General features: G+C 38.9%; 1 protein-coding gene across 1 annotated transcript; it reads left to right on the top strand.

Annotated features, from left to right (window-relative positions):
• The first annotated feature begins 11,954 nt into the window (after positions 1 to 11,954).
• On the top strand, positions 11,955 to 12,911 carry LOC123464983 (olfactory receptor 51F1-like). Its single transcript, XM_045162878.1, has one exon. The coding sequence runs from the start codon at positions 11,955 to 11,957 to the stop codon at positions 12,909 to 12,911; it is 957 nt and encodes a 318-aa protein (XP_045018813.1).
• The last annotated feature ends 5,480 nt before the right edge of the window (positions 12,912 to 18,391 follow it).

Below are 18,391 nucleotides of genomic sequence, written 5' to 3'. Positions count from 1 at the left end.
TGATAAGAAAAATCAAACAAGCCAATAGAAAAATGGAGAAAAGTTTGGAATGAACACTTCATAAGAAACTAGATAAAAAGTGCTTTGGGGGATGTTTTACATTTTCTTTTATTGGAGGATAATTGCTTTACAATGTTGTACTACTTTTGGCTGTTCAATGAAGTGAATCAGTTATATGTCTACTTATATCCCTTCCCTCTTGGACCTCTCTCCCAGCACCCCTCCCCCATTCCACCCATCTGGGTCATCAGAGAACACCAAGCTGAGCTCCTTGTGCTGTACAGCAGCTTCACACTCGCTATCTATTTTACTCACCATAGTGTATATATGTTGATCCATCGCTCCCAATTCTTCTCACTCTCTCTTTCCCTTGTTGTGTCCACATGTCCATTCTCTATGTCTGTGTCTCTATCCCTGTGTCCTGCAAACAGGCTCATCTGTAGCAAAGTGCTTAAACACATGAAAAGATATCTGACATAGCCAAACAATAAATGCTGGAGAGAGTGTGATGAAAAGGGAACGCTCTTACACTGTTGGTGGGAATGCAAACTAGTACAGCCACTATGGAGAACAGTGGAGATTCCTTAAAAAACTGGAAATAGAACTGCCATATGGCCCAGCAATCCCCCTGCTGGACCTACACACCGAGGAATCCAGAATTGAAAGAGACACGTGTACCCCAATGTTCATTGCAGCACTGTTTACAATAGCTAAGACATGGAAGCAACCTACATGTCCATCAGCAGATGAATGGATAAGAATGGTACATATGCACGATGGAATATTACTCAGCTATCAAAAAGAACACATTTGAGTCAGTTCTAATGAGGTGGATGAAACTGATGTCTAATTTTACAGTGAAGTAAGTCAGAAAGAAAAACACCAATACAGTATATTAGCACACACACACACACACACACACACACACATATATATATATACATATATATATATATAATTTAGAAAGATGGTGATGACAGCCCTATGTGCAAGACAGCTAACGAGACACAGTTATAAAAACAGATTTTTGGACTATGTGGGAGAAGGTGAGGATGGGATGATTTGAGAGAACAGCACTGAAACATGTATATTACGATATGTGAAATAGATGACCAGTCCAAGTTTGATGCATGAAACAGGGTAGTCAAAGCTGGTGCACTGGGATGACCCAGAGAGATGGCATGGGGATGGAGGTGGGAGGGGGGTTTGGAACGGGAGGACACATGTACACCTGTGGCTGATTCAATGTCAATGTATGATACAATTTGTAAATATATGGCAAAAACCACCACAGTATTATAAAGTAATTAGCCTCCAAGTAAAATAAGTTAGTTAAAAAAAAGGTAGCATCTCAAAGTGACCTAGAAATTATACTTGTAGAATATAACCAACAAAAATGTATATAAGCATGCTTGAAAGACATAATAGTCTTCATAGCAGCATCGTTTTTTATAAACAAAACCTGAACACAATGAAAGTGTCCAGTGAAATAAAAACTGATAATTTTGAGTATGTTCATACAATTATAAGAATTGAAAAGAATGAACAATTCCAACACTGTGGGCAGGAATCCCCTGGAAGAAATGGAGTAGCCATTATGGTCAACAAAAGAGCCTGAAATGCAGTACTTGGATGCACTCTCAAAAAATGACAGAATGATCTCTGTTCATTTCCAAGGCAAACCATTCAATATCACAGTAATCCAAGTCTATGCCCCAACCAGTAATGCTGAAGAAGCTGATGTTGAACGGTTCTATGAAGACCTATAAGACCTTTTAGAACTAACATCCAAAAGAGATGTCCTTTCCATTATAGGGGACTGGAATGCAAAAGTAGGAAGTCAAGAAACACCTAGAGTAACAGGCAAATTTGGCCTTGGAATACAGAATGAAGCAGGGCAAAGTCTAATAGAGTTTTGCCCAGAGAATGCACTGGTCATAGCAAACACCATCTTCCACTAACACAAGAGAAGACTCTACACATGGACATCACCAAATGGTCAACACTGAAATCAGATTGATTATATTCTTTGCAGCCAAAGATGGAGAAGCTCTATACAGTCAGCAAAAACAAGACCGGGAGCTGACTGTAGCTCAGATCATGAACTCCTTATTGTCAAGTTCAGACTGAAATTGAAGAAAGTAGGGAAAACCACTAGACCATTCAGGTATGACCTAAATCAAATCCCTTATGATTATACAGTGGAAGTCAGAAATAGATTTAAGGGACTAGAATCTGATAGAGTGCCTGATGAACTATGGACAGAGGTTCATGACATTGTACAGGAAACAGGGATCAAGACCATCCCCATGGAAAAGAAATGCAAAAAAGCAAAATGGCTGTCTGGGGAGGCCTTACAAATAGCTGTGAAAAGAAGAGAAGCTAAAAGCAAAGGAGAAAAGGAAAGATATAAGCATCTGAATGCAGAGTTCCAAAGAATAGCAAGGAGAGATAAGAAAGCCTTGCTCAGCCATCAATGCAAAGAAATAGAGGAAAACAACAGAATGGGAAAGACTAGAGATCTCTTCAAGAAAATTAGAGATACCAATGGAACATTTCATGCAAAGATGGGCTCGATAAAGGACAGAAATGGTATGGACCTAACAGAAGCAGAAGATATTAAGAAGAGTTGGCAATTATACACAGAAGAACTGTACAAAAAATAGCTTCACAACCAAGATAATCACGATGGTGTGATCACTGACCTAGAGCCAGACATCCTGGAATGTGAAGTCAAGTGGGCCTTAGAAAGCATGTTGATGTATGGAAAAAGCAAGACAATATTGTAAATTAATTAACCTCCAAATAAAATAAATAAATTTATATTTAAATAAAAATAAAAATAAAATGTTTTCACTGCTATGATCAGAATGAATTAAGAAGTAAAACAAAACAAACAAACAAACAAAAAAGCATCACTACAAACAAAGCTTTTAGAGGTGATGCAATTCCAGTTGAGCTATTTCAAATCCTGAAAGATGATGCTGTGAAAGTGCTGCAGTCAATATGCCAGCAAATTTGGAAAACTCAACAGCGGCCACAGGACTGGAAAAGGTCAGTTTTCATTCCAATCCCAAAAAAAGGAAATGCAAAAGAATGCTCAAACTACTGCACAATTGCACTCAACTCACACGCTAGTGTAAAGTAATGCTCAAAATTCTCCAAGCAAGGCTTCAGCAATACATGAACCATGAACTTCCAGATGTTCAAGCTGGTTTTAGAAAAGGCAGAGGAACCAGAGATCAAATTGCCAACATCGGCTGGAGCATTGATAAAGCAAGAGAGTTCCAGAAAAAACATCTATTTCTGCTTTATTGACTATGCCAAAGCCTTTGACTGTATGGATCACAATAAACTGTGGGAAATTCTGAAAGAGATGGGAATACCAGACCACCTGACCTGCCTCTTGAGAAACCTATATGCAAGTGAGGAAGCCACAGTTAGAACTGGACATGGCACAACAGACTGGTTTGAAATACGAAAAGAAGTACGTCAAGGCTGTATATTGTCACCTTGCTTATTTAACTTCTATGCAGAGTATGTCATGAGAAATGCTGGGTTGGAAGAAGCACAAGCTGGAATCAAGATTTCCGGGAGAAATATCAATAACCTCAGATATGCAGATGACACCACCCTTATGGCAGAAAGTGAAGAGGAACTAAAAAACCTCTTGATGAAAGTGAAAGAGGAGAGTGAAAAAGTTGACTTAAAGCTCAACATTCAGAAAATGAAGATCATGGCATCCTGTCCCATCACTTCATGGGAAATAGATGGGGAAACAGTGGAAACAGTGTCAGACTTTATTTTTGGGGGCTCCAAAATCACTGCAGATGGTGGTTGCAGCCATGAAATTAAAAGACGCTTACTCCTTGGAAGAAAAGTTATGACCAACCTAGATAGCATACTCAAAAGCAGAAACATTACTTTGCCAACAAAGGTCTGTCTAGTCAAGGCTATGGTTTTTCCACTGGTCATGTATGGATGTGAAAGTTGGACTGTGAAGAAAGCTGAGCACCAAAGAATTGATGCTTTTGAACTGTGGTGTTGGAGAAGACACTTGAGAGTCCCTTGGACTGCAAGGAGATCCAACCAGTCCATTCTAAACGAGATCAGCCCTGGGATTTCTTTGGAAGGAATGATGCTAAAGCTGAAACTCCAATACTTTGGCCATCTCATTCAAAGAGTTGACTCATTGGAAAAGACTCTGATGCTGGGGGGGATTGGGGGCAGGAGGAGAAGGGGACCACAGAGGATGAGATGGCTGGATGGCATCACCGATTCGATGGACATGAGTTTGGGTGAACTCTGGGAGTTTGTGATGGACAGGGAGGCCTGGCATGCTGCAATTCATGGCGTTGCAAAGAGTCGGTCATGACTAAGTGACTGAACTGAACTGAATGTTGAAAAATCTCTTAAAGATAATTTGAAATGAGCCAGAAATAAAAGTATGCTGCTGCTGCTGCTAAGTCGCTTCAGTCGTGTCCGATTCTATGTGACCCCATAGACAGCAGCCACCAGGCTCCTTTGTCCCTGGGATTCTCCAGGCAAGAACACTGGAGTGGGTTACCACTTCCTTCTCCAATGCATGCATGCATGCTAAGTCGCTTCAGTCATGTCTGACTCTGTGCGACCCTATGGACAGCAGCCTACCAGGCTCCTCTGTCCACGGGATTCTCTAGGCAAGAATACTGGAGTGGGTTGCCATTTCCTTCTCCAAAATAAAATCATACATACTGCATTATTCAATGTATATATTTATATTTCATTACATTATAGATGAAAATTATGAGCAAAACTAATCTAGGATGTTGAAAGTCAAGATAGTAGTTACTTTTGTTATAAGGGGATAGTTAATGGGATGGGCTGGAGCTGGAGTACTAGAGGTTATCCAGTAAGGCTGTATATCAGGATTGGCAAAGTATGGCTTGTGTGTCTAATCTGCCTGCCATTTGATTTACAAATAAAGTTTGATTTGAAAACAGCCATGCCCATTCAGTATATTCAATAGCTGGATCATACAACATCAAAATTAAGTAGTTACTACAGAAAACTGTATGACCAGTAAAAGCCTAAAATATTTACTCTACAGTCTTTACAGAAAAGAAAAAACTCGGTAGCCTCTATTCCATTTTATTGGCTGGGTGTCAGTTGCATGTGATAGATCAATGAGCAAGCAGTATGCTCATGAAATGCATAATTTGCTGAATGAAATTATCTTTCTATTAAAATATTATTTATGATTCAGTGAATCATTACTTTCTTCCTATGATGTATGCAGTTGTTTTCAGCTTGTTTTAGATGATTCACAAAGGATAAAATGCACAATCTTTGTTTTCAATAACATCAAAGCCTCATAAAGACTCGTGGCATATCACTCAGGGCAGGAGTAAATGTCGCTCTGTGTTTTAGCATTTTAACATTCACTGGCAATCAGAGATAGTAAAACAAAGAACAACCAAAGCAGATTTTTTTTTTTTTAGCTTTTAAATAGAGGTTATTTATCATTTCATAACAATTTACCACAAATGCAGTAGCTTAAAAGTGTTTATCTCATAGTTCCTGTAAGTCCGCAGTCTGGGCACAGCAGAGCTGAGTCCTCTGCAAGGCTGTAATCAAGAGGTTGTCCGGGCCAGCATCTCTTTTGAGGATCCACTGGAGAAGAATATGCTTTCAAGATCATGTAGCTGTTGGCAGAATTCAGTTAGTTCCTCACAGTCTGTTGGATTGAGGAACTGTGTTTCTTGCTAGCTGTTGGCTAGAGAAGGCAACACTGAGTTTCTAGTTGGTTGCTGGCTGGAGACAACCCTCGGTTCTTTGCAGTGTGGGCCTGCACAACATGGCAGCTTATTTTATTAAAGCTAGATCCTATGTGACATCAGCACAGAAGTCATGCCCCACTATCTCTGCCACATTCTACTGGCTAAAAGAAAGGATAAATCCTACCCACAGTCAAAATCAGATAATTACACAAAGGCTCAAGAAAGCAGGGGTAATCAGAGACTAATTTTATTATTTCATAATGTCTTAACAAAAGGATGTAGATGGAGAACCTAGTTAGATTCTAAACTATTTGAATTCAATAGTGGTGTACTTTTCATTCTTAACACTGACATTAGATTTCAAACAATAATTTGGTTCATTTCTGTTGTTGAAGTATCAGTCCAGACACTTGGGGTATGGAGGGGGGGTGGTGGTTCCAGGAAGAATTACAGTGCTTGAATTAAATTCCCCTCACACTTTCTGCCATTAAAAGTTCTTACACAAGGAATAATAGCCAAATATGCATTAAAGAAAAATAGCTAAATGGGAACACATTATTGGATTTATTGCTATCTAGGCAAACAAGTGGAGAAGGCGATGGCACCCCACTCCAGTACTCTTGCCTGGAAAATCCCATGGGCAGAGGAGCCTGGTGGGCTGCAGTCCATGGGATCACGAAGAGTCAGACACGACTGAGCAACTTCACTTTCACTTTTCACTTTCATGCATTGGAGAAGGAAATGGCAACCCATTCCAGTGTTCTTGCCTGGAGAATTCCAGGGATGGGGGAGTCTGGTGGGCTGCCATTTCAGGGGTCACACAGAGTTGGACACAACTGAAGCAACTTAGCAGCAGCAGCAGCAGGCAAACAAGATGCCATCTATCGATGTGAGGCTTCTCTATAAATGAGATACATGATATCTGGGTGTGAATTTTCACCTTTCCTATGGATCTAGAATTTCTAGGTCCATACAGTAGTCTGTATCCATTGCTCAACTAGCCACAATGACAAGGATGACCAAATTCTCCCCAGAGTCTAGATCCTTACACTGAGTACCACAGGAAAACGGCAAGTAAGACAGCAAGAACACATACCCATGAAGACTAATCATTTACCCAAAGTGACCTCAGCCACTAGCAAAATTGGACCCAATTAACATAAAATACAGAATTCTCCAAGTCAGACTTCAACAGTACGTGAACTGTGAACTTCCACATGTTCAAGCTGGATTTAGAAAAGACAGAGGAAGCAGAGATCAAACTGCCAACATCCATTGGATCATCAAAAAAGTAAAAGAGTCCCACAAAAACATCTACTTCTGCTTTGACTATGACAAAGTCTTCGACTGTGTGGATCACCACAAACTCTGGAAAATCCTTAAAGAGATGGGAATAACAGACCACCTGACCTGCCTCTTGAGAAATCTGTATGCAGGTCAGGAAGCAACAGTTAGAACTGGACATGGAACAACAGACAGGTTCCAAATAGGGAAAGGAATATGTCAAGGCTGTATATTGTCACCCTGCTTATTTAACTTATATGCAGATGAAGCACAAACTGGAATCAAGATTGCTGGGAGAAATATCAATAACCTCAGATATGCAGATGATACTACCCTTATGGCAGAAAGCAAGGAAGAACTTAAGAGCCTCTTGATGAAAGTGAAAGAGAAGAGTGAAAAAGTTGGCTTAAAACTCACATTCAGAAAACTAAGATCATGGCATCTCGTCCCACCTCTTCATGGCAAATAGATGGGGAAACAGTGGCAGGCTTTATTTGTGGAAGCTTCAAAATTACTGCAGATGGTGACTACAACCATGAAATTAAAAGATGCTTACTACTTGGAAGAAAAGAAATAACCAACATAGACAGCATATTAAAAAGCAGAGACATTACTTTGCCAACAAACGTCCATCTAGTCAAGGCTATGGTTTTTCCAGTAGTCGTGTATGGATGTGAGAATTGGACTATAAGGAAGGCTGAGCACCAAAGAATTGATGCTTTTGAACTGTGGTGTTGGAGAGGACTCTTGAGAGTCCCTTGGACTGCAAGAAGATCCAACCAGTCCATCCTAAAGGAAATCAGTCCTGAACATTCATTGGAAGGACTGATGTTGAAGCCGAAACTCCAATACTTTGGCCACCTGAAGCAAAGAGCTGACTCATTTGAAGAGATTGTGATGTTGGGAAAGTTTGAGGGCAGGAGGAGAAGGGGATGACATAGGATGAGATGGTTGGATGGCATCACCCACTCAAAGGACATGAGTTTGAGTAAACTCCGGGAGTTGGTGATGGACAGAGGCCTGACATGCTGCAGTCTATGACGTCACAAAGAGTCGGACATGACTGACTGAACTGAACTGAACATACCAGAAAGTAACCCATTTATTGGGCAAAAGCAAGTGAGTAGCTGGAGAGAGATGGATTTGGGCATGAATATATCATCATCCATATAGATCAATATGATAGTGAAAAGACAGAGGCTTGGAGACTGAAGTACATGTTTTCTTCTCTCTTCATTGTCTTTATAATTGTTCCAGTGAAAATTGGTTTGCTTTCTTATTTTTCTAGCATACTGATAATCTAGACATAATAACATGCGTCTCTCTATTCCCCAGTGCCTAGAACAATGCCTAAGCTTTCCATTTATATGGATTGTTTGGTTTATTTTGCTTTGCAATATTGTCTCTGTGGACCACTGGTCACTCAAGTTAGTAGCTAAAACCCTTCTGAGATTACACAGCACTATATTATATTAATAGATGGAGATAGGAGGATTTCTGCTTTTCTGTATATGCAGCCCCAAGGATATTCACATTTTACCAATGGCTTCACAATTCAATTCCACTTTACTATAAAATCAATGGTTCCAGAGCTGTAACTTGTTCACTCTCTGCTGGTAAAGACAGAGAAGGCTTGTTTTTCCCCATAAAGCTGGTAAGAAGCTAGAGAAAGGTGTTTGTTGTATTGATTTTATGCTTTGTTGCTCTGTGTTCTATTTATAATTGTTCAAATGAGCCTACAAAAAAGTCAGATGACATTGGGTTTTACCCTGTCCTCAGAGATCCATATACACAGACAATTGAACTTTTCTACATTATAGTCAAGTATTATGATGATGATTTTCTCTGATTGAATGCTATCTTGAGAACTGGCAATTCAAAGGGAACTATAGAAAACTAGCATAAAGGGAATAGCAACGTGTATACTTGTTGCAGGGAAATCACTTTTAGGAAGTAAGTTTTATCTAATATTTTTAATGCCTGATTGAGAAATATTAATGTTATAATAACTAATATTGCTATTCTTTGATTTTAAGTTTTCCTAGAATTTATTTTGACACTGGAAATTTATTACTTTAAACTTATTTTTTAAATTGCAATTGAACAAAAATTCATAACATTTTTAAGTTGCCCTTTCTATTTCTTGAGTGTCTATTGAAAAAGTCTATGGGTGGCTCAGACGGTAAAGCGTCTGTCTACAATGCCAGAGACCTGGGTCAGGAAGATCCACTGGAGATGGAAATGGCAATCCACTCCAGTTCTATTGCCTGGAAAATCCCATGGACAGAGGAGCCTGGTAGGCTACAGTCCACGGGGTCACAAAGACTTGGACATGACTGAGTGGACATGACACGATTGTATACTCAAACCAATACTCATTACCTAATACTCCCAGAGAGCAGTAATTTCCTCCTGATAAGTCAAGTAAGAAAAAAAAAAATAAGCACTGGTTAATAAGAAACAAAATTCTAACATATGCTGAAACATGGATGACACTTGAGGACATTATTTCTAGTGAGATAAGCCAGTCACAAAAGAAAAAAATATTGTATGATTCCCTTATATGAGACACTTAAAGCAATCAAAATCACAGAGACAGAAAATAAAATGGTGGTTTCCAGAGACTGGGAAAAGGGGAGACTGAGGAGTTATTGTTTAATGGATATAGAGTTTCAGTTTTACAAGATGAAACAGTTATGGAGATGGATGATAGTGATGGTTGCACGGCATTATGAATGCATTTAAATCCACTGAAACGCACACTTTAAAACCATTAGGATGGTAAGTTTTATGTTAGTTGTTCAGTTCAGTTCATCCCGTCAGTCGTGACTGACTATTTGCAACCCCATGAACCACAGCACGCCAAGTCTCCCTGTCCATCACCAACTCCAAGAGTTCACCCAAACTCATGTCCATTGAGTCGGTGATGCCATCCAACCATCTCATCCTCTGTCATCCCCTTCTCCTCCTGCCCTCAATCTTTCCCAACATCAGGATCTTTTCAAATGAGTCATCTCTTCACATCAGGTGGCCAAAGTATTGGAGTTTCAGCTTCAACATCAGTCCTTTCAATGAACACCCAGGACTGATGTCCTTTAGGATGGACTGGTTGGATCTCCTTGCAGTCCAAGGGACTCTCAAGAGTCTCCACCAACACTACAGTTCAAAAGCATCAATTCTTCTGCACTCAGCTTTCCTTATAGTCCAACTCTCACATCCATACATGACTACTGAAAAAACCATAGCCTTGACTAGATGGACGTTTGTTGGCAAAGTAATATCTCTGTTTTTTAATATGCTGTCTAAGTTGGTCATAACTTTTCTCCCAAGGAGCAAGTGTTTTTTTACTTCATGGCTGTAATTACCATCTGCAGTGAAATGTCAGTTGTATTTGACCACAATTTTAAAAATTGTGGAACAAAACAAAAACTAGTAGCACTGGGTGATAATTGTCCCACAGAGCCTTACACCAACTTATCCACTTGCACTTACCCTCTAGTGTCAGAAGATGTGCTGATCCTCATCTTTGTGAGGGCTAATTATTTGGTTGGCAAAAAAATTAATTCCGTGTTTTCCATAATAGCTTACAGAAGACCCAAAGGAACTTTTTGGCCAACCCAATAGTGTCATGCTTTATATTCAATCTCCACAGTTGTAAAGAATCTACCTGCCGATTCAGGAGATGCAGGCATTGTGGTTTCAATCCCTGGGTCAGGAAGATCCCCTGGAGTAGGAAGTAGCAACCCACTCCAGCATTCTTGCCTGGAAAATTCTATGGACAGAGGAGTCCAGCGGGCTACAGTCCACAGAATCGCAAATAGTCACACACACACTGTTTCCTTACGGAATTTTCTATGCCAATTAACTCCTGTCATTCTACAGTTTTAATCTCTCACTATGTAACATTTTTAACCTTAGTTTATAAATACGCTCAGTTCTTTTTCCTATATTACAAATATCCTCCATCCACCGTATGGTCACCCTTAGTCATGGCTTATTTTTCTCCTTGCTTTTACTGACAAGTTTCCAAAAGTAATATATACCATGCCTCCAGGACTTTTCCATTTATTCCCCAAGCCACTGTGGCAGATTCTCAGCTTTTATTGCTGGATTTCAGCTAGTTTTGTTTGTTTGTTTGTTTGTTTCTTAGGGTCACTCATGTGTTCTCAGCAGCATTTGACATTTTTGATCCTTAGAAGCACCCACTCAAGCAGTTCAGTACTATTGTTCATGTAACACCCAGACATGACACTAGACTCTCTTGGTTTTAGTGGTTCCAGGAAGGCTATCCAGTCTCATCTTGCTTTAGTCTATATAGTCCTTTCCAATAACTTCTATCAAATTCAATCTTTATTGGTTTTCTCTTATAGAAATCTACTCCCTGAGGTTATTCATCCACACTACTGGATTAACATGGGACTGGATTAACAAGCACTCCTGTGCTTCCAAACATGTATTGCTAGCAAAAATCTGGAAATGTTTGCCTGGAAAGTCATGCCTACATGGGTACAGCAGACTCAACATCTTTAGCTGAATTTCTCTTTGTCATTTCTTACCTAAGATATTCAAAATTGAATGTATTCAATGTATTGATTTTTCTTAACTTTCTATCTACTTAATCTTATAATATGATGGAGCTAAAAATTCTATCAATATAGAAAATAATTATTATCAAAATGTATGGAATTATTTGGATGTATTTTCTTAAATTTAAGAATAAATATGTTTATATATATATAGTGAAAGCTATAAATCAAACTCTGTTTTTATATATATATATATAATATAAATAATAACTTATCATGACCTTAGATAACTCTCCTAACTAAGAGAACATTTATCTATATATCTTCATGTAACAATATAATGTATTATTTCTATAGGATTGTGCATTGTGCATTGTGAAGATAAATGCTACCAGTCCAGGAAAACATGGAAATCTTAGGTAACTCAACATCTAAATTTCCAACTTTCTTGTTGACTGGAATTCCTGGCCTAGAGTTTGCCCATGCTTGGATCTCCATTCCCTTCTGCTGTCTTTATGCCACTGCCCTTTCTGGGAACAGCATGATCCTGTTTGCCATCATCACCCAGCAGAGTCTCCACGAGCCCATGCACTATTTCCTCTCCATGCTGTCAGCTGCTGACTTGGGTTTGACTGTTTCTACAATGTCAACCACATTAGGCATCCTCTGGTTGGATGCAAATGAAATCAGTCTAGATATGTGCATTATCCAGATGTTTTTTCTTCATGGGTTTACCTGCACAGAATCTGGGGTGCTGGTGGCTATGGCCTTTGACCGCTGTGTGGCCATCTGTGATCCTCTGAGGTACATTAGCATTCTCACTAATTGTAGAATCATTCAGATGGGTCTCTTGATGGTTATACGCACTGTAGTATTAGTTGTACCACTACTTTTGCTTCTTAAGCCCCTCAATTTTTGTGGCAGGAATGTGCTTTCCCACTCCTACTGCTATCATCCAGATGTGATTAAATTAGCATGTTCAGATACTCGGGCCAATAGCATCTGTGGATTAATTGATCTCATCCTGACCACAGGAGTAGATACACCATGCATTGTCCTGTCTTATATCTTGATCATTCACTCTGTTCTCAGAATTTCCTCCCCTCAAGAACGACACAAAGTTTTTAGCACCTGTGTCTCCCACCTTGGAGCAGTGTCTATTTTCTACATCCCCATGATTAGCTTGTCATTGGTGCATCGCTATGGGCGATCAGCCCCCAAAGTGGTCCATTCAATGATGGCCAATATGTACCTGCTTTTTCCTCCTGTGCTCAACCCCATCATCTACAGTGTAAAAACAAAGCAGATTCGCAAGGCTATACTCAGTCTTCTTATGAAATAGACAGAGATAATAAAGTTTGAGAAAATCATGATAGAAGTGGCTTTCACTGTAGAAAAGCAGTTCTGGTAGGTTACTGTCTTTTGGACATTTTTTTCCTCATCTTTCCATTTGTTCAACAAATATTTGGTAAGCATTTTTGAGTTTTCAGTCATAAAATACATATATAATATTCCTTAAGGGATTTATAGTCCAATAATAGAAGCAGAAAAATAATAATAATGACATAATTTAAGTAATGCCTATAGTAACTAACATTTATTGTCCATTTTATACTAGGCATTCTATTAACTGCATTTAATATATACTATTTATTCTTCAAAACTGCTCATTGAAATGATTAATTAGATTTTAGAGGTGAAGAAACAGACAAAGACATTGAGGCCATCAAAGGCAAGACATCTAACAGAGCAGGACTGAGGCTTGAATTCATGCTTTTTGTATCTTAGATACTGTGTTCTTCACACACGTATTGTGTGCTCTTCCAAAAGCAACTACAAAAATGTCACAAGATCAGAAGAAGGAACTGGGTCTTCACATCTGTGTATCATGCATTTAGAATATTGTAATGAATTTCTAGCAGTATATTTTAGCTTTTAGTCTTTATTCATAATTAATAGTACAAAAAGTAAAAATAGATATGCCATGGCATGCAAGCCACAGGTCATTATCTAGTACTGAACAACCAGTAGAAAATCTGCAAGGATTAGGGACATTAGCTAATTCACTACAGCAATTTAGAGAACTGGAGACATCATGAAGTGGCATGTAAGGACCTTTGAGGTAGAATTTGTTAAATTTCTTGTGTTCAAAGGTCCTTTTGAAACCTAATGAAATCCATCAACCCTTTTCCAGAGAACAATCACATATAAAAGAACTCATATTATTTTCCATAGAATGTCAGAGGATTCACAAAATGCCATGAAGGTCCTACATGCCTCTCTTAGTCAAAGAACCAAAGTAAAGAATTCATAATTTTTAGGCTATAAATGGTGATACATAGCTGGACTTAAAAAGTTTAGTTCCTGAAAAGAGATGCATGATGACAATATCAATTTAAGAGATGGACAGAAACTTAAAAATCAGTTGCACAAAATGGTTGAAAAATATGGAGGAAAAGGGAGATGGAAACCTGATGGGAGACCCATCAATATTATTGCTGTTGGAAAAGTGGTCCAAGAGAGGAAGGATGAGCTGTGAATCCCAGAAACACTGGGGGCAGCTGTGAGCTGGAGCCAACTCACACTAGTTTGCAGGAAGCCATAGTGTGCATCTCTTCTCAACTCCGCATTAATGATGCTGCCTTGACAGCTAGAATCACCACTGATGCTACGGCATTGGTAAATACTGAAAATGAGTTTCGTTTCTTTTTTCCTAGGATTTCAGTTTGCCAGCACACCAGTGACTGGGGTCTGTCTTACATTTGGCTTTGTGAAAAGCAATAGAAATTAGAAGATAATGTCCTTAAAATCTAATGTGTGAAGTAATTATAGAGATAAAAAGTTATAAAATAATGTATGAAGTGTTGCAATAGTTGCTAATACAAAATTATACCCCTTATTTGTGCTGCCTTCTAAGCTGAAAATGTTTCCAAAGGTAAATGGAGAAGAGTATTCTGGAAGCAATTCTGTGGAACAATGTAAGAGGTATTGTGTCACCATTTTACTCTTCATGGAAGAATACGCTCCTGAATTTTAAATTCATAGGTCCTGTCTAGGCACAGCATCAAAGAATATGAAAACACAAAATATTTCCTTCTCTGTCCTTCTGATTTTTTCCCTCCATCAGATTCTTCCAAGTGAATTTAGGTTACAAGATTTTCATTAGTTGCTTAAAGAACATCTTTTGCTTAAACAATATTATTTTAAGAAGAATTGATTTATAGATTTGGTTTAGAAATTCCATTGTTCTTCCTGAATTGTATACATAGGGGACTTTTGTTCTGAGAGTTCTACATGCCTGTTTCCTGCATAGAGCTTCAAAAATATAGAACACACAAAAATGTTTAAGTTGAGGAACTTTTACTTTGAGATGCCCAAAGGACTATAGCATTATAAAGTGTAATCCTAGCTAAACCTGCTAAAGAAAAGATTCTATATCTCTTTGAATACTTCTGGCTGGACCTGAACGTGTGTGCACATACACAAACACACACACACACACACACACACACACAAGATGATGGGAAGGGAGAAATATATTAGGGGATTTTATGAGATGCAAGCAGAAACTTGGATAATGTTATTTAGCTTGAGTTGTATTGGTCTACAAATTATCTAAGATACTACATATACATGCTTCTGCTGCTGCTGCTGCTAAGTCACTTCAGTCGTGTCTGACTCTGTGCGACCCCATAGATGGCAACCCACCAGGTTCCTCTGTCCCTGGGATTCTCCAGGCAAGAATACTGGATTGAGTTGTCATTTCCTTCTCCAATGCATGCATGCATGCTAACTCACTTCAGTCGTGTCCGACTCTGTGCAACCCTATGGACAGCAGCCCACCAGGCTCCTCTGTCCACGGATTCTCTAGGCAAGAATACTGGAGTGGGTTGCCATTTCCATCTCACATATACATGCTATTTGGAGGTTGGCTTGTGCTTCGCTTAGATGCAGAGTGGACTTGAGGTAAATTTACTAAATTAGCATTCTAATAAAATTCAGTACTTCAAGAAGTCCCCATTTAAAAGATACTCAGGAGAATCTTATAGATCAGAGCAGCTCATTCCCTAGGTCACAGGTAGAAATAAAAGAAGCTGACAAGGGAAAAAAAAGAGAGCTATGTGAATGTGAAGGCATAACATTGTTTCACTGTGTTTTTCTGTACCTTACATATGCCCTGATTCTTTCATTTATATACATCTGTTGTGTTCTCTGTCTTTCCCTTTTTCCAATTCTGTCCAGTAATTCCAATTTGATTAATTTATGGAAAAAATTAAATTTTTTCCTGCAGAAGGGTGGATCTAGTTGATATCTCTCAGCCTGGAAATAAGTTGCTTGCTTATCTACTTCATTGGCCAGGATTCTAAATACACTTGAATTCGAATTCTCACCATTCTGCTGATGTAAGAGGTTAACTCCACATTGAATCTTACTACTTCCCATTCTAGAATATCACATTCATTCCTCTTTGGTTTTTATCTACATTGCATTCAAACTCTACCTCTTCTATGAGGCATTCTTTTTTTTATTTTAATTTATTTAACTTTACAATATTATATTGGTTTTGCCATATATCAAAATGAATCTGCCACCGGTATACATAGGTTCCCCATCCTGAATCCTCCTCCCTCCTCCCTCCCAATACCATCCCTCTGGGTCGTCCCAGTGCACCGGCCCCAAGCATCCAGTATCATGCATCGATCCTGGACTGGCGACACATTTCATATATGATATTGTACATATTTCAATGCCATTCTCCCAAATCATCCCACCCTCTCCCTCTCCCACAGACTTCAAAAGACTGTTCTATACATCAGTGTCTATTTTGCTGTCTCATATACAGGGTTACTGTTACCATCTTTTTAAATTCCATATATATGCGTTAATATACTGTATTGGTGTTTTTCTTTCTGGCTTACTTCAGTCTGTATAATAGGCTCCAGTTTCATCCACCTCATTTGAACTGCTGACAAAAGTGCGCAAACTGCTATGAGTAGATTACATAAAGCCATAAGACCCACCCTTGAGTGTGTCCTTGAAGAGGGCCTAGAGGACATGTCGTTCAAAGGCTATTGAGGAATGACATGTGAAGATGATAGCAACACTAAGAAGTTGAGAAGTGGCTGTCCTCTGTTGACCAGGAGTGACCATTGGAGATGCAGTCATAGAGCCAGGCTCATTAATATCCATGCACGTGGTAAGGCCTTGACATAACAGAGGCCAGAGAGCAGTGATTAATCAGAAAAAAACAGGAGGCTGCAATTATAAGAACCCCCAACGTCTGAAGGGTAGACAAGAGAGCTTAATGTCCAAGCAGTAGTGGGACATCCCTAGGACAAAATAAACAAACAACCAACAAGGGGTTAGCTAGGTAACATTATAACAAAAACAAAACAAGAATGGATGACAAAGGAGCTAGAAGAATTGTCATACTTTGCAAGCTTGACCTTGAGTTTGGGAGAGAAGGATTGAAAAAGGTTTTGGTAGAAAGAAGCATGTTAGATGATTTTTTGTTGTTTAGATGCTAAGTCGTGTCCAACTCTTTTGCAACCACATGGACCATAGCCTGCCAGGCTCCTCTGTCCATGGGATTTCCCAGGCAAGAATACTGGAGTGGGTAGCCATTCCCTCTCCAGGGGATCTTTCCGACCCAGGAATTGACCTTGTGTCTCCTGCATTACAGGCAAATTCTTTACCATCTGAGCCACCAGGGCACCATGTTGCCAAATTTTTCTTCTTGTATGAAAAGGGCTACACTCATGGAGCCACTTGACTTTGTAATTCTGTTTTACTGCTTACTTCTTAATTATAGGAATGTATTTGCTCATTTTAACATTTAATGCTCATCCACTATAACCCTGCTACTATGCTATTACCTGGAGATACTTTCAAAGCATCTATTATTTCACTTAGTTGTGCATAAAAAGCTGTGTGATAGATTCTTTAACAGAAACACAAAGAATGAAAATTAAGGGTTACTGGATCCTCATTAAATGGACATATCCATGCTCAAATAATGATTCAATTTCAATTTTAATTAAAGCATGTAAATACAGATTTGCTGTGTCGATGTTCATTCTTCTTGGTTCTTTTGTGTCTGTCTTAGCATCACATTTCCTGGTGCCAGCAAGATAACCTGGGGGCAGGTAGGTAAAGCACAACAGAAGGGTACAGAAATTCCCCTGGGGTGTATTTATTCCCACTGAGTAAATTCCTGTATCAGCAAGTTTGCTTATAAAATTCTCCATTCTTAGAGGTAAATGGGTAGCCTTCATATACTCACCCCAAATAAGAGTAAGAGAAGTCTTTCCTCTTGTCTAAAGGCCAAGTCAAGCAGCTGTTTTCAGATCAGAAACAGTACTTGGTTGTGTCTACAGTAAAATACATCTGATGAAATAAGGCTGACTCATGAGTGATTTAGCTTAAATAAAAGCAAGACTTTTTTTCAGAAGTGAAAACAACAATTTATCTAGTCTTCTGGCATTGCTACTTCAACATCTTTCTTTGTATGCCTTATAATTTTCCACATCTTGAAAGGTAAGGCATTCCTCCACTTACCATGGTACCTGATCTCCAGGCCCTCGGAGCTCCTGGTTATTCTTACTTCCACTGTTTTGTTGACTTCTATGGCTCTTATATCTACTCAGAAATCCCAAACCCCATATAGATGTTTTGTTCTTATCTGTTTAGTTAATCATGGCAAAAAGGGTTCAGGATGGGGAACAAATGTATACTTGTGGTGGATTCATTTTGATATTTGGCAAAACTAATACAATTATGTAAAGTTTAAAAAAAAATGCTTCTTTTATGTGTGTATTTCAT

This window comes from Bubalus bubalis, chromosome 16, assembly GCF_019923935.1.
Source record: "Bubalus bubalis isolate 160015118507 breed Murrah chromosome 16, NDDB_SH_1, whole genome shotgun sequence".
NCBI lineage: Eukaryota > Metazoa > Chordata > Mammalia > Artiodactyla > Bovidae > Bubalus > Bubalus bubalis.
This window is presented reverse-complemented; position numbering and strand designations above follow the sequence as displayed.

Excerpts from the sequence above, each read along its gene's own strand:
- LOC123464983 (XM_045162878.1), top strand. The coding sequence starts at position 11,955 with ATGCTACCAGTCCAGGAAAACATGGAAATCTTAGGTAACTCAACATCT.